The sequence below is a fragment of the Triticum dicoccoides genome, chromosome 4A (assembly GCF_002162155.2).
Source record: "Triticum dicoccoides isolate Atlit2015 ecotype Zavitan chromosome 4A, WEW_v2.0, whole genome shotgun sequence".
Taxonomy (NCBI): Eukaryota; Viridiplantae; Streptophyta; class Magnoliopsida; order Poales; family Poaceae; genus Triticum; species Triticum dicoccoides.
Genome location: NC_041386.1, coordinates 661897143 through 661911294, shown reverse-complemented (window position 1 = coordinate 661911294; position 14152 = coordinate 661897143). Strand labels below are relative to the sequence as shown.

The following is a 14152-nucleotide window of genomic DNA, read 5'->3' as shown; positions in this document are numbered from 1 at the left end:
ATAGTTGGTGTTGTTGAGATTTCACTAAATATGGTTTGGTGTGTGTGGGGGATTGAGGGGGGGGGGGGATGATGATGTATGTTTTCTTTTTTATTTATAATTTGGTATTTTGATGGATCCTTTTGGGGGTTATAATTATGTGTTTTTTTGCGGGAAAAGAGCTGATAATATTAGAGCAAGGTTCTTACAGAACGATCCAGAACAAAGAGAAAATTACAAAAAAGCCCTTCTGGATCTCGATGCCGCCGCCGACGACCAGGACATGCCGATGGCGCGCCGCCGCTGCTGCTCCACTCAAACCTTGGATCGGGAGAAGCCCCTCTGCGGACGGGAAGTCGTCGAACCTCGGCTCCGGAGAGCCTCCATCCTGCTCCGCCGACGCCATCGCCTTGCTCACCACCATCAACTCCTTCAGCTTCTTCAAACGTCCGGATCCGCCGCTCCTCGGACTCCGGTGATGGAAGGGCACGCACAGCAGCTCCGAGGAACTGCGAGCGTGGACAAGGCAGCCGAACCGCAGCGGATCTCCATGGAGCCCCACCACCGAAGAGGACGAGCGCCGCCCCAAAACTCCACTCCGACCGCGCCGCCATCTCCTGAACGCCACCGGCTGGAAGCCTACTCGACCCTACCGCTATATACACGTCGAGATCCGGGGTCCCCCCACCCTCCCGCCGCCGCAGCGGCCGCCGGAGGGAGAGGGAACCGGCAAATCACCGACGGCGAGGTGGATCGAACAAGCGCTTTCAGAAATCGCCCTTCAACACTGTAGCAGGGAAGGGATAAGGTCCGTTATAATTATGTGTTATCTCCAAATTGACCCACACATATGCAGGGATGCAGTGGTGACCACATGTATTATGTTGGTGCTATAGTGTCACATGATGGCATTTTTTGTGAGGTGATGAAAGGGTGCGAGACTGATGTATTTTTATAAGCTGATTGTTGCGGATTGATTTGCGAAATTATTGACCATTCAAAATTGTGAACCAAATAAAAAAATGAACACCTTTGCACCGCAATTCATGCCAGGATATCGAACATCAACCAACAAATTCGTTGCAAGAACATTCCAACGAACACTCCACAGTTATCATTTATGAAACATATAATAATGTGATTGTTATGGAAGACAAAGAAACAAGCTTTGTTCATAAAACGAAGGCGGATAAAAGAAAAGCAAGATATTCTAGGCGACATTAAGCCTCGAACTATCGCGTGTAAATACATGCGCCCCTTCCTCTCAATGTTCTTCATCCCTACACACCTTTCTCCATGCATCGCCTGACGTCGCCACTGCCCTCACTGTTGCCAACTTACCATCCCCTGCCATCGATGTTCACTTGCACTCTCTCATCACCCCCCCCCCCTGCCGCGTCATCGCAGATAACCTCAACTCAAGACCATGCACGCTTGTGTTGGTGGGTGGGTGGAGGGGGGCGGGGGAGGGGGATGCATGCACTCAACTTTGCCTTATCGACCATCGGTCGCCTTCTCTTTCCTTCCTTTCCCCATTCCTCTTCCCATCACATATTGTCGCCATCTATGACGCCGAGAGGTTGTATGTGAAGTTGAAAACGTGACAATTGGCAATGAACTTTTTCTGAAAAAGAAAAGAGGCACCACTACACATGTTCTCGGAGACCTAGTTAGTCCTTGTCGGCCTGCTGCCCCTACAATCGGCGATGTTGACAAGGTTACCCCTTGACCGTTGCAACTCTTCTATGATCTTCTATGAGCTCATGCACTCTTGAAGAAGATTGGAGTGGATTGAGGGGGATTTTGACTCGCAGGGGATTTACCGTCGCCTTCCAACCGAGCAAGCGGTAAGAATGAGTTGGACATGATGTATACTACGAAATTTAACCAACTTCCATTGATTACATCTGCATCAACTTACATCTTCTCCTTCTACAACAACCGCGCGCATGCTGATTAGGGGTACATTTTCTTCTTCATCCAAAAACAAAAACCTCTTCTCCACGGGAGTGAAGAGAAGAGAGATCAGCACCGCCGTTATTCCGGCCTTACTTAATTACCCTAACCACACTCTGCATCCTGAGTAAGTAATTTTCATCAAGCACACCAACACTGATCTGCACCCTGATTAATTCTTCTTCTTCTTCTTCTTAATCTTCTTCTTCTTCTTCATCTATGCACCCTACTGCTTGCTGGTGTATGGCGGCGTCTAGGGCTGCGCCTTGTACGGCGCCGCCGCGACGGCCTCGGCGACGCTGAAGAAGATGCGGTCCGACCCGAACGTCTCCCCCACCACCGAGTTGTACATCCTCTCCGTCACCGACCCCACCGGGTTCGCCAGCACCAGGTCGATCCCCCGCTTGTCCAGCACCCGCTTCATCTCCGCCAGCGCGTCCAGCCCGCTCGTGTCGATCGCCGTCACCGCTGCAATCAATCAACTTCGTTCGTCAGTGAATCCATCTTGGAGCTTGGATGCAAACAACAATGGCGATCCATGGAGGCGCGGGCGCCCGAGAAGATGAAAGACAGACTCACCGCTCATGTCGAGGACGATGCAGCGGACGGCGCAGAGGTTGGCCTTGGCGGCGCGCTCCTCCTCCTCGCGGAGGTACCGCATGATCCGCTCCACCAGGTAGGTGGAGTTGGCGAAGTAGATGGCCGACTCGACGCCGAGGACGAGGAACGGCGGCACGCGCACGGCCTCGCGGTACTGCGCCACGCTGCGGTAGCTCTGCGTGCCGGGGACCAGCCCCATGACGACGGTGTTGGGCCGGGTCACCTGCAGCAGGATCTTGAACAGCGAGATGCCCACGGCCACCGACAGGCCGACCTGGACGGACACGAGGAGCACGCCGAGGAAGGCGGCCACGCACGCGCAGAAGTCCAGCTTGTCCACCTTCCACAGCTTGGCGGCGCCGCGGACGTCGATCAGCCCGGCCACCGCGGTGATGATGATGGCCGACAGGATCACGTTGGGCGTGTAGTGGAACAGCGGCATCAGGAAGAGCAGCGTCACCAGCACGGCGGCGGCCATGACGATGTTGGACACCGCCGTCCGGCAGCCGGCGCTGTAGTTGACGGCGGAGCGGGAGAAGGAGCCCGTGGTGACGTAGCAGGAGGCGCAGGACCCCGCCATGTTCATCACCCCGATCGCCATCATCTCCTTGTTCCCGTCCACGTTGTAGTTGTTGATCGACGCGAACGTCCGGCCCACCGCGATCCCCTCCTGCAAACATCCAACATCGTCGTCAGATCAAAACGCTGCAACAAAACTGACCTGAACATTTTCAGAGATTGATTGATTGATTGGTCTTACGGTGAGGGACAGGATGCCGGTCATGATCCCGGTCTTGACGGCCAGAGCCACGTAGGAGCCGCTGAAGACGAGCATGTTCATGGATGGAGGGTTCACTCCCCTCGGGAGGTCGCCGATCTGCGCGACAAAGACAGCATTTTGCATATTGATCATGGACGGGTTATGAATGTTTCTTTGATTTTTCAAGCTTGAAGCACGGTCAGAGATGCTACTGAAGAAGAAAAATGTCGTGCTTACGATGCTGATGCCGTGGCCTCTGCAGAAGTAGGAGATGACGGTGGAGACGATCACCGACGTCAGGGGAGCCGCCGCCGACACCCAGAAAAGCCTTGGATTCCGAGCGCTCTGCAGAAGAACAAGGTGTAAAAATGTGTGATTGGTCAGTACTACATCTGATTGATATTGCTGAGAGCAAGAGAAAAACAAATTGCAGACAGGCTAACTGAAGAATTTAAACAGGACAGCCGTTTGCCTCATAAATAAATTTACTACAGTAGTTTTTCTTATCATACATGGGCAATTTTGAGGTGGAAATTAAGCTGTCAAGTTACCCATCTTCTCATGTCAAGCGCTGAACCGTCACCAGTCTTAACCAACTCTGCTGCAAACGGAAAACCATCACGCGAACTGGCGATGGCCCGCTTGTCAATCAGGATTTCGCGACGCGTTATCACGGCTTCGCGGGGGGTGTTTGTCAATCATCATCTCCAGATTTTACAGAGGAAAATACCATGCAGATGAGGAAAGATTGTGACCAACTACTCGCTTAACAGGTGACACATCAGAGACCAAATTCGCTACATTCTCCCAAAAAGGGAAAAGGGGGCAGGCTGCAAAGGGTCACCGGCCATTACAGAATAGATTCTAACCAAGGCCACACACAATGACACACGTCTTACTCCAAACTGATTGATGCGTTTGGCCTAGCAGAGTTTATGTAAACTAATGCAAGCTATGAACATGGCAGCTGTATGTGCATGGCCAAACTGAAACTGCTCAGACAGGTTAGGTTTGGCTTCAAAACATATATGTTTGGTATGACTGAATCTTTAATCTGCCCTTTTTTTTGCTGAAGGAAACAGTGACACTTTTGTGAAGGAGAAAGGGACGTAGATAGTACTGATTTGTTTGAATGAAGAGGACTATACTAATTTGAACTGCCTTTAGCAATCATATATATACAATCTTCAAAGTGCATATGCTCTAGGGCCAACAGGCACTTTTTGGCACCATGTTTCAGTCTATTGTCGTTCAGATATCTTGGAAGGTTAGGTCTCCCATAGGGAGGAACTAGGCTTTTCTGATCATACCAATTGTTCAGCTAAACAAAGCAAGTCTAAAAAAGCTCTTGTTAGGACAGTCTAAAGTACTATTAGCATTTAGACAAACTGAAAGAGTTTGAAAAGTTCTAACTGATTGGACCAAGCTATTAGCCATGCTCTCCAATTAATCATAGGGCATTTCTTTCTTATGATTCTTATGATGATATACCTATTTCGAGTGTACTTCGGATACCGTCGAATGTTGTTCCGAGGAAACAAATTAAAGTAAAGCAATTAAGGGATTCGTTTATTGCTGTGATGAAGTCAAGTTGAAATAAGAATGTTTTTTTTTTCCTTTCGGAAAGATGATATCCCAGCATTGTCAGGTCCCAACAAGCAGGAGCTAGGTGCTTAAGATCACCCTGCCACTAATTGTTATCCATTAGCTATGTTTGAGTGGAGTGAAATTCCTTGTTAGTGGGAAGCACCCTTTGGGTCCCTCCATTGTACTGCCCCACTTTTATGGGCTTAATCACCACCTCCCCTTTATGCAAAATTCTACCTTTCCTAGTTGCTACCTGTCCATACTGGCCCATGGTCAAATAATTCTAGAAACCATTAGCCCACTAATTGGCAAATGATGACTAAACCTGCCTTTTTCTTTTTTCTTTTCTACTAGTTTTCAAGAAACAAGAAAAGGGATGCATATATGTATCCTAATCCTAATCATTTCTATGGTTAGTAAAACTGAAACTAGCTATGGTTAATGTCATAATATGTAATTAATTAGTTTTATTACTTAGGAGAATTGCAACTAAATATGGCTAAATTATATTGGAGCTAAACATTGTGCTATGAGCTAGACAGAGACAGAGGCAGAGGCAGAGCAGCATAGGTGGTGGGGTAACTTACGATTTGGCGTGTGCCGAGGAGGACGGCGAGGAAGGCGACGCCCATGACGATGGTCTGCCACTGCCACTCGCTGTGGCGGCGGACGACGGAGGCCATGACGTCGACGAAGCCCATGTGGGTGGTGAAGTGGACGATGCCGAGGAGGCCCTTGAGCTGCTGCAGGGACACGATGACGGCGGCGCCGCCCATGAACCCGGTGAGCGTGGCCTTGGAGAGGAAGTCGACGATGAACCCCAGGCGGAGGAACCCCAGGGAGGCCTGGAAGAGGCCGGCGAAGAAGGTGGCGGTGAAGGCCAGCTGCAGGTACAGGATGGGCTGCTGCTCCGGCGCCACCGCCTCCCGGAGCATGGCCCCCATCACCAGCGACGCGATCGACACCGGGCCCACCGCCAGGTCCCGCGAGCTCCCCAGCAGCGCGTAGATCAGCGGCGGCACGAAGCTCGAATCTGCATGCGCCAACAATCTCGTCAGTCAGCCATTAATTCCCCGTCATGAATGACTCTGAATTATGGAGCAGAGGCGTGTGAGACTCACATAGGCCGATGATGGGCGGCAGGTTGGCGAGCTTGGCGTAGCTGATGCCCTGCACGACGCGCCATGGAGGAGAAGGAAAGAAATTAATGTCGACCGATCGAGGAAACTTGCAGCTGGCGGCCACGTATATTTGGCCATGGACCAGAACGGGAAGGTGCTAAAAATGGCGCGGCGAATTGAAGGCGCGCTGGCCTGGCGAGAGGCAGCTAGCGAAATCAATGGACGGGTTGATGGATTACCTGGGGGATGGCGAGGCTGGCAATGGTGAGGCCGGCGATGGCGTCGGAGCGGAGGAGGCGGAGGCTGTAGTTGGAGCCCCACTGGAAGATGGGGAAGAAGTACTGCAGCGCGAGCACCAGCTTCCGCGCGAGCGACTGGTTCTTGAACTGGTGCAGGGGGTCGTCGGGGAAGAAGATCTCCGCCAGCCGCTGCCCCAGCGCCCGCGCCGTCGTCCGCCGCTCCGGCGCCGACACCCTGTGCAGCTCCACGGCCACCATCCCCGCCGGCCGCTGCTGCTGCTGCTGGCGCGCCGCCGAACCCGCCGCCGGCTTCGCCCCGGGCCCGTGCCCCGCCTCCAGGTCGAACGCCAGGGTCTCGACCTTGTTGTTCACCACCATGGCTGGGCCGGGCGTGCGCACGCTAGGGTGAATCCCCTGCCCTCTCCCTGCAACCGCCGGCGCAGGGGAGGAGGAGGACGAGGTCGACGGCTAAGCAGAGGATTGGGATTGTTGCTGCTCGATGGATTCGTCGTCGGAGGATGGCCGGGTTTTATAGGCACGGGGCGGGACGGGGGCGAGAGCGCGGGAGAAGCCGAGGATTCCCTCCCTCCCTCCTCGACGCGGATTAGGAAGGCGACTCTGCCTCTGCCTCGGCCTCTGCGTCCGCCTCCGGCGTGGGGCGGGGTGGTAGGGCAGGGTTGGGTTAATTTGGGCGGGGCCCCCCTCCGGTTACTATTTACCGGGCGCTGTAATTAGCCACCGAGGCCTGAGCTTTTTACCCGCAGGAAACACACCGGAAAATCACCGGCCGCTCGGATTATACTGGTAAACAGTTTAGCCCGTATTGATTTTCTTTTTGAAGGCGTTTAGCCCGTATTGATTGGCGTACAAAGGTGCTGGAATCTAGACCGAATTATACTTGCCTCAACCAAAAACGTGTTCTACCTAGTACACATTTTTTTTTGCGAGATACCCAGTGTGGTACACATTTATGTTTTTGTTTGTACTCCCTCCGTCCGAAAATACTTGTCGGAGAATTGCATAAAAATGGATGTATCTACAACTAAAATACGTCTAGATACATTCATTCCTCTGACAAGTATTTTCGGACGGAGGGAGTATATATATAATAAATAATTAAGGTCGGGTTAATTGGTAGTACTGCTCATTTATGTTTTTTGTTTGATGAACAATATGAGTGAACGGTCTTGAATAACAGGGTTCGAGGTCGGCCGACGATACGGAGGCGCTGGAATCAAAACCGAATTATACTCCGACCAAAAATGTATTCTACCCACACACGTTTATGTTTTTTTGGTTTGCATATAGTAAATGGCCTTAAATAACAGGGTTCAAGGTCGGCGCTTCATCCTCAAGAGTAAACAACCAGAATCATCACATAATTCATTTTATTTAGCGATTAAAAGGAGCTAGGGGCGTAAATACAACCAAGGTACCCGCCTAGACGCACGGTAACACACACAGAGATTGGTTGTGTTCGAGATAGGACAAAGGGTTAGGTGCTCAACTGTTGATCTCGAGATCCAACGGTTAACAACAATGTTTGTAGAAACACCCCCGATGTACCATAGTTATGTGTAGGCCCATAAACATTGATGTTGATAATCGAATCTTAGATCGATTGCAGAGGTCGCGCGGGACCTGATATTCTCCCATAGGACAACAGGATTCAGTGCCTTCAACTACCAAAGCGAGCTAGAATACCAAAGCATACATAAAAAGGACAAAATACCGTCAATGTCCAAAAAGCTTAGGAGCCTTAAGAGCAAGGTGCATGAGGCGAAATAGAGAGAAATGTGACAGGATCATCCTTTTCGTTCTTTGAAACTTGAATCTATCTTCCGTGTGTTTCCCAGAGAAGAGAAGCTTGCATCCATCATCTTTATGTTGTCGTCGGTGCGACGAATGACCGCACACCGCCCTTGTGCATTGTTGAAGAAATGGGTCATTTACCACCACTCGGAACTATTTGGCATAACAATGAAGGATTGAGCATGATACTTCTTTCTGCAAATTAGGCCAAAATTAACCAAGTGCGAGCTTTGAAACTACCGAAATAGGGCGAAATGGTACACAACCAACACACGGTACAAAGCAATTGTACTTGAGAAAGATCTGAAGTTAGCTTCCTAAGTATTGGACGTGAGGTAGTATGGCTAAAATATCTTGTAAAGGCCTTCGAAACATTCCTTGCAACATAAAGAGTATAAAAGAAGTGACATATCTCGGTGGAGGACTACTTATGAGGTGCTATGGATTAACCTTACAAACAAGGAAATAGTGGGTATAAAAATCAACACAACTTGATTCGAGCACTCTACAAAGTACTCCCTCCGTCCGAAAATACTTGTCATCAAAATGGATAAAAAATGATGTATCTAAAACTAAAATACGTCTAGATACACCATCTTTTAGCATTTTGATGACAATTATTTCCGGACGGAGGGAGTATTAGTTTTAGATGAAACAATCCAGTTACCACAAATAACCTAGCTAACTGGAAACTATTGGTCATGTTCCTAGTTAACAAGGAAACTTAAAAAATCGCTTTTTCAGTCAGGATCATACTTTTTTTTGCAAATAACTAATAAAAGTGAAAATCCATTTTCCTTTATCCCACATTGGAGGAATTTTTACTAGTTAGTTGATCACCTTTTTTAGTTCGAATCTACGGTGTAAAATATAAATATCCCATGTTTCGAATCCAGCTAAGTCGAATAGACTGCCATCAACACAAGCAAGTAATGGTAAGGGCAGATTCATGTAAAAGAAGGCTTGGTGGAAGGTGAATATCTTTTCTCCTTGGATGATGGATGATGGATTCTGGAATGGGTGCAAGTTAATTGGTGGAGATAAGTTCTTCGGTTCACTTTTGCACTCAGTGGGTTACCCAATTTTAACGGTTGTGTATATCCGGTGACCATTATGACTATTACTATGACTATGTGGCTGATTTTGAGTATTACTATAAGCAGGAGGGAATGATCCTGAGAGGTGACACGTCTGCTCCACGTGTGCATGACTGGGCCCACATGTCTGGCATCTGGCAAAAGGCAAACTATACGTGTGTAAGCAAGCCGTTAATTAGGTGCACACCTAACTCCCAACTTAATTTGTCTTTCCTGAAAGCAACAGAACTGATCATATCCATTCTGTACACGTAGGCACTAATCTGTAGGGAATATGCATATACAGTCTATATGTAAACACTACTCCTCTACAAGAAGGAAAAAAAAATGCATACTGACATAATCACATTCTTGACACATGTTACAAGCTACTAGATTCTGAGCCATGAATTGTGACAGGAGCACCAAGAGCCATGATGATGACAACAACAGCTAGCAATGTGCATATTTCAGTGACTAGGTATTTAAAAGCCCCATCACTTACTTCCATTTCCATGGCAGAGTGGAGCTGCCGGCCAACTATCCATGGAGTCGATGCATTTGATGCATAGCCTTGCTAGCTAGCTAGCTCCCGTCGAAAGGTGGCCTATGGAGAAGGATAGTGCCTGCCTGCCCTAGATTTTCCTGCAAACGTTGAGAGCCCATCTTGAAACGCATGAGCAAAGGAAACTCAAGTGGCTCGCCAAGTTGGCCGTTTATACATAATTACATGCATATAAATAGCACCTGTTGCTAGCCCTAGCTAATTGTGGCCAAAGACGCATGTGATGCTAGCGTGGCCGGTCATGTATATTTGGCAACATGCAACTGTCGGCCAGCAATGCATGCAGCCTCAAATGGGTGCAGGCATAAAAGGGGGCAACCAAAACTAGCAGAAACGCCAGGTAATAGAAGTTGTATATAGCTAGGTGAAATAATCTACATGGCTTTTCTGCTAGAAACTTGCCGTTACGGCGTATCCGGCACGTGTATCTGGCCGAGGTAGCTTCAGAATTTGTCTCGGTAACAAACGGTCACTAGCGTCTTGGCATAAGTGGAAAGTGGCTGGGGAGATATCCACAATAAGGCTGATGGCAAGGTCTCCCCAACGTGACCAAAACAAGTAGGCAATCAGTAGTGAAACCCCATGTATCTTTCTTCATATGGCCATGCATGTGCTTGTGAGATTGCATCTCAAGTTAGATAATTAGGCATCTATTTGTGCATAAGCTATAGTTTATGTATAGTACATCAATGGAGGGCGCATCTGAAATAATTAAGCTCTAGCGGATTTGCAGCAAAACTCTAGCAAAACTTCAGTTTTATGATTAATATTGCAAATCATTTCCTTATCTCTACTCCTAATAGAGCAGTTGGTGAATAGTCCGCCGGTAATTTTTTGCTGGTTTTTTTTCGTCTCACCACTTTCTTTAGTTTTATTTCGCTGGTTTTATTTCGTCTCCCTCCCACCTGCCTTTTCGCTTCACCACCCACATAAACCCATCAGATTAGTTATCATATATTCGTGCTTGATCTGTCAGGTGTCGATTCAATTTAATCATGTAAATATTTGATAATTAAGAATTCAAAAATAATACCATATACAGAAGATCACCTTCCAAACAAATCACCTCCCTCTCCGATTTATTTCTCCCACCGATCTCCTTCCATACTAATAAAGTACGCATTACATTCCTAACGAAGAGAGAAAATAAAAAAGAACCCCCCACCCGCACGACCCCGCCCACGCCTCCAGTGCGCCGCCACCCGCCACCACGTTGCTGCGCGCCACCCCCCACCTCCAGTGCGCCGCCTCCAGTGCCCCGCCACCCACCGCCACGCTGCTGCGCGCCGCCGGGCGCGGCGACGGCGATCTCCGGCCAGATCCGGCTGAGGAGGCGAGTAGGAGTCGGATCCTGTTCCGGGGACGGTGTGGAGATGATCTAGGAGGCGCGGGAGGAGGTCCAGCGGCGGGGCTTGAACTCCAAGTTCTTGGCGGCGGCGTTCCTCGCCGGTTCCGAGCGAGTGAGCTCCGTGCGTTGCCACCCAACTTGAATTTATTAGGTAGTATAGGAGAGATGAAATTTTAAAAGTGTCAGTCAGATTTGTGTGTTGTTTTCGGTAGTATTCAGTTTTGTTCCATCTTAGAGGCCAATAATGCACATGTGATATTATCTACATTATTCAGTTTATACGACTTCCCATATTCCCATGGTTGTATTTTGCTAAATTGCCCATCTACTTACTGGAATTCTCATAAATAGAAGTGCAGTCAGAAGGTAAAAAGGATGGTATGGTATGTCTCCATTCACATGATACTGAACTGTTAGTGATGATTTGTGTTATTCTGCAGACTTGAATTTAGTTTCTATGATTTTCTTTTTCTGTTCATAGACGAGAGTATAGTCTGAAGGGAAAAATGATATGCTCTCAAGTCTCAATGGTGTGCAAGAACAGTGAGATTTATATTACTGAACATACTGTTAACAATTTGTTATTTTGCAGACTTGCTCTTAGTTTTTATTCTTGGCAGGTGATTCTTCATGATAATTTTTCGTAGAGGAACATTTTTGGTAACGTATTGTAATATTGACTCCCACCTTTTCATTTACATGTAAAGATAACCAATTGAAAATTTTAAATTTTAAATGTACATTTAACTTATTTTGTGAAATAACATCATGTCGTTCAGATCATTTGATTTCCCTCTATGATATTCTTTGGCTTTAGTATATCTTAGGACAAAGTTGTCAGAAGTTCTATGCTTCATAACCAAAACATAATCTCCTTTTTGTTATTTGATTTGCATCATGATGTGTGCCCATATGTTCCCCTGTCGCTTAAAAAAAATTAATGCCCGATGCAACGCACGTGCATATACCTATCATGACAAATAAACCTCATCATGAAAGCATTTATGTACCTATTTAATTTGCTATGGCAGGGTGGCGCCGGGAACGGGGATCGGTGGTGCTGGTGTCGGTGTTGCGGTACAAGGCAGGATGCGGGACAGGACGGCCATCCGTGTGAGGTAGTCGGTGGCGAGGGTTTGTGGCATCAGGAGGAGCGCCCGTGACACCTCCAAATTCAAGGTGTTGGCCCGAGACCACCGAAGAGGGAGGAGATGTGGTTAGTATTTCCAGAGGGGAAAAAAAGAGAAGAAGAACAAGAACGACGACCATCTCGGGTTCCAGGTACGATGGAGCCGACAGCGAAGCGCATGGCGCTTGCAAACATGATACTGTGATAGTGGATGACGCCGATACACTCAACCGCGGCATCTGCTACCTCCCTCTCAAGCCACCAGTCTTCCAAGTGCGTACGCTCGTCGTCCATGCTAGGCCGATCCATCACAAGTTTGTGTACCAATAACACTGGAACGTCATTTCTGCTCGGGTGCAGTGTGGCTTCTGTCATACCATATGCTCGCGGTGCCGCGACAAGATGATGGCTGCAAGGAGGTGCCATGTGTGTCACGTCCGGTTGACCAGCGGCTATCACTGGAACATCGCACTGGAGAGGCTAATGGAGTCCATCCGGGTGCCGTGCGCCGACGCCGCCCACTGCTGCACCACCACGCCAACCTACTACGACCCCCCCCACCGCCACCTCAAGGCGTGCCCTCACGATGTCGTGCTACTGCCCGCAGGCGGACTGCGGTTTCGCTCGCTCCACGGCGGCGCTCCTGGACCACTTCGCCGACACGCACGGGTGGCCGTGCACGACTGAGCTTCGGGCCTGGGTGTGCGTCGAGGTCCAGCTCTGTGACGGCTTTAAAGCCTTCTCGACCCGTGCCAAAGGCCGGCAGTACCTGTTCCTGCTGAATGTGGCGTTGAACCCGTTTGGCAGAGCGGTCTCCGTGCCCTCCCTGCATCCTTGGGTGTTGTCGACGGCGCCATGTTCTTTGAATTTTGAAGCCAGACTCAGGTACTGCTGCAACATCAACCACCGTGGCGACATGTGCCTCGGCCATAACCATGAAACTACGTTTAAAGTAGGGTGCACTTATCTCTCCGGTGGGTTGTCGAGCTCTGAGTACTCTTCCTGGTTATTCCTGGACAAATATGTCCATCCACATGACATCCATACTATCATGGCCAGTTTCGACGTAGTACATGTTTCCAAAGAACTATCATTATGTTGTATTAACAAATCTGACTTTCTTTCTTTTTCATATTGTGCAGGATTCAGATTTATGACGAGGACACAAGCAAATTTATAGCATCCGTTGTGATGATACAAGAGAAGTAAGCATAGATGCGTATTTTGTTCAATGTGATGATACATGGGAGAGCTCGGCCTATGCTGCCAACTGATCTGCGGCGGCGCAGAAGGTGATTTCAAAAGCAGGGCAAGCGAGAGTGACTGTTCTATTGATGGTCAGAGGGAGGGCTTGGCAAGAGAGATTGAGGGAGCTCTACTACCTCGGTCTTGGCATAGAACCTGATGGCATATATTTAGGAATGACTTATATTTAGGAATGGAGGGAGTAGATAGCACCTGTATAAAAACGCTTTCAGGTGTTATCTATCGTTTGTGATGCAGTGTAAAATTGTTGTATATTCTTAAATCACCTTCTTTTATTTTATGCATCAGATGAGTCAGTATAGGTCATTGAATTATATTTTTTAATCTAAATACATTGCAATTAAAGTGGAATTCAATTTTTCTACGCATCTGAAATTTGACATGCATTATGTTTATATACGCAATAAGTTAGTTTTTAAAAAGCCCGTGCCAATTGGGTAAGTCTTATTGGCGGGGAAAATAGACTATGTGTGTGTGTGTTAGAGAGAGAGGGAGAGAGAGTGAGGAAGAGGGAGGGAGGAGAGTGTGTGTGTGAGAGGATTTGATGGTAAAAAAGGTCACCGATGTCGTAATATTGAACTCTTAAAGTTAATGTGACCCCGTTGCAACGCACGGGCGTTCTTCTAGTAGATCATAATTAGTTTCTGCCATAAGTGGAAAGTTGCATATGGAGCACCACTGGCGGAGCTTAGGCAAGGCCGAATGGGCCATGGC

General features: G+C 48.4%; 1 protein-coding gene and 1 long non-coding RNA gene across 4 annotated transcripts; both read right to left on the bottom strand.

The window, feature by feature from the left end:
• Window positions 1-1849: 1849 nt before the first annotated feature.
• Window positions 1850-6850, bottom strand: LOC119287807 (probable sulfate transporter 3.4). Its single transcript, XM_037567423.1, has 7 exons — window positions 6243-6850; window positions 6004-6052; window positions 5470-5915; window positions 3533-3640; window positions 3296-3412; window positions 2515-3205; window positions 1850-2403 (listed from the first exon to the last, which is right to left on the bottom strand). Exons 1-7 carry the CDS (start codon window positions 6618-6620, stop codon window positions 2189-2191), a joined length of 2004 nt encoding a protein of 667 aa, XP_037423320.1. The 5' UTR covers window positions 6621-6850; the 3' UTR covers window positions 1850-2188.
• Window positions 6851-7830: 980 nt separating this feature from the next.
• Window positions 7831-9810, bottom strand: LOC119289619. 3 transcript variants are annotated; one of them, XR_005141558.1, is made up of 2 exons: window positions 9636-9810; window positions 7831-9300 (listed from the first exon to the last, which is right to left on the bottom strand). It is a non-coding gene; the product is annotated as an uncharacterized LOC119289619 (long non-coding RNA). The 3 variants fall into 3 exon arrangements; XR_005141559.1 differs by having other exon boundaries at window positions 7831-9285; XR_005141557.1 differs by having other exon boundaries at window positions 7831-8249.
• Window positions 9811-14152: the final 4342 nt, after the last annotated feature.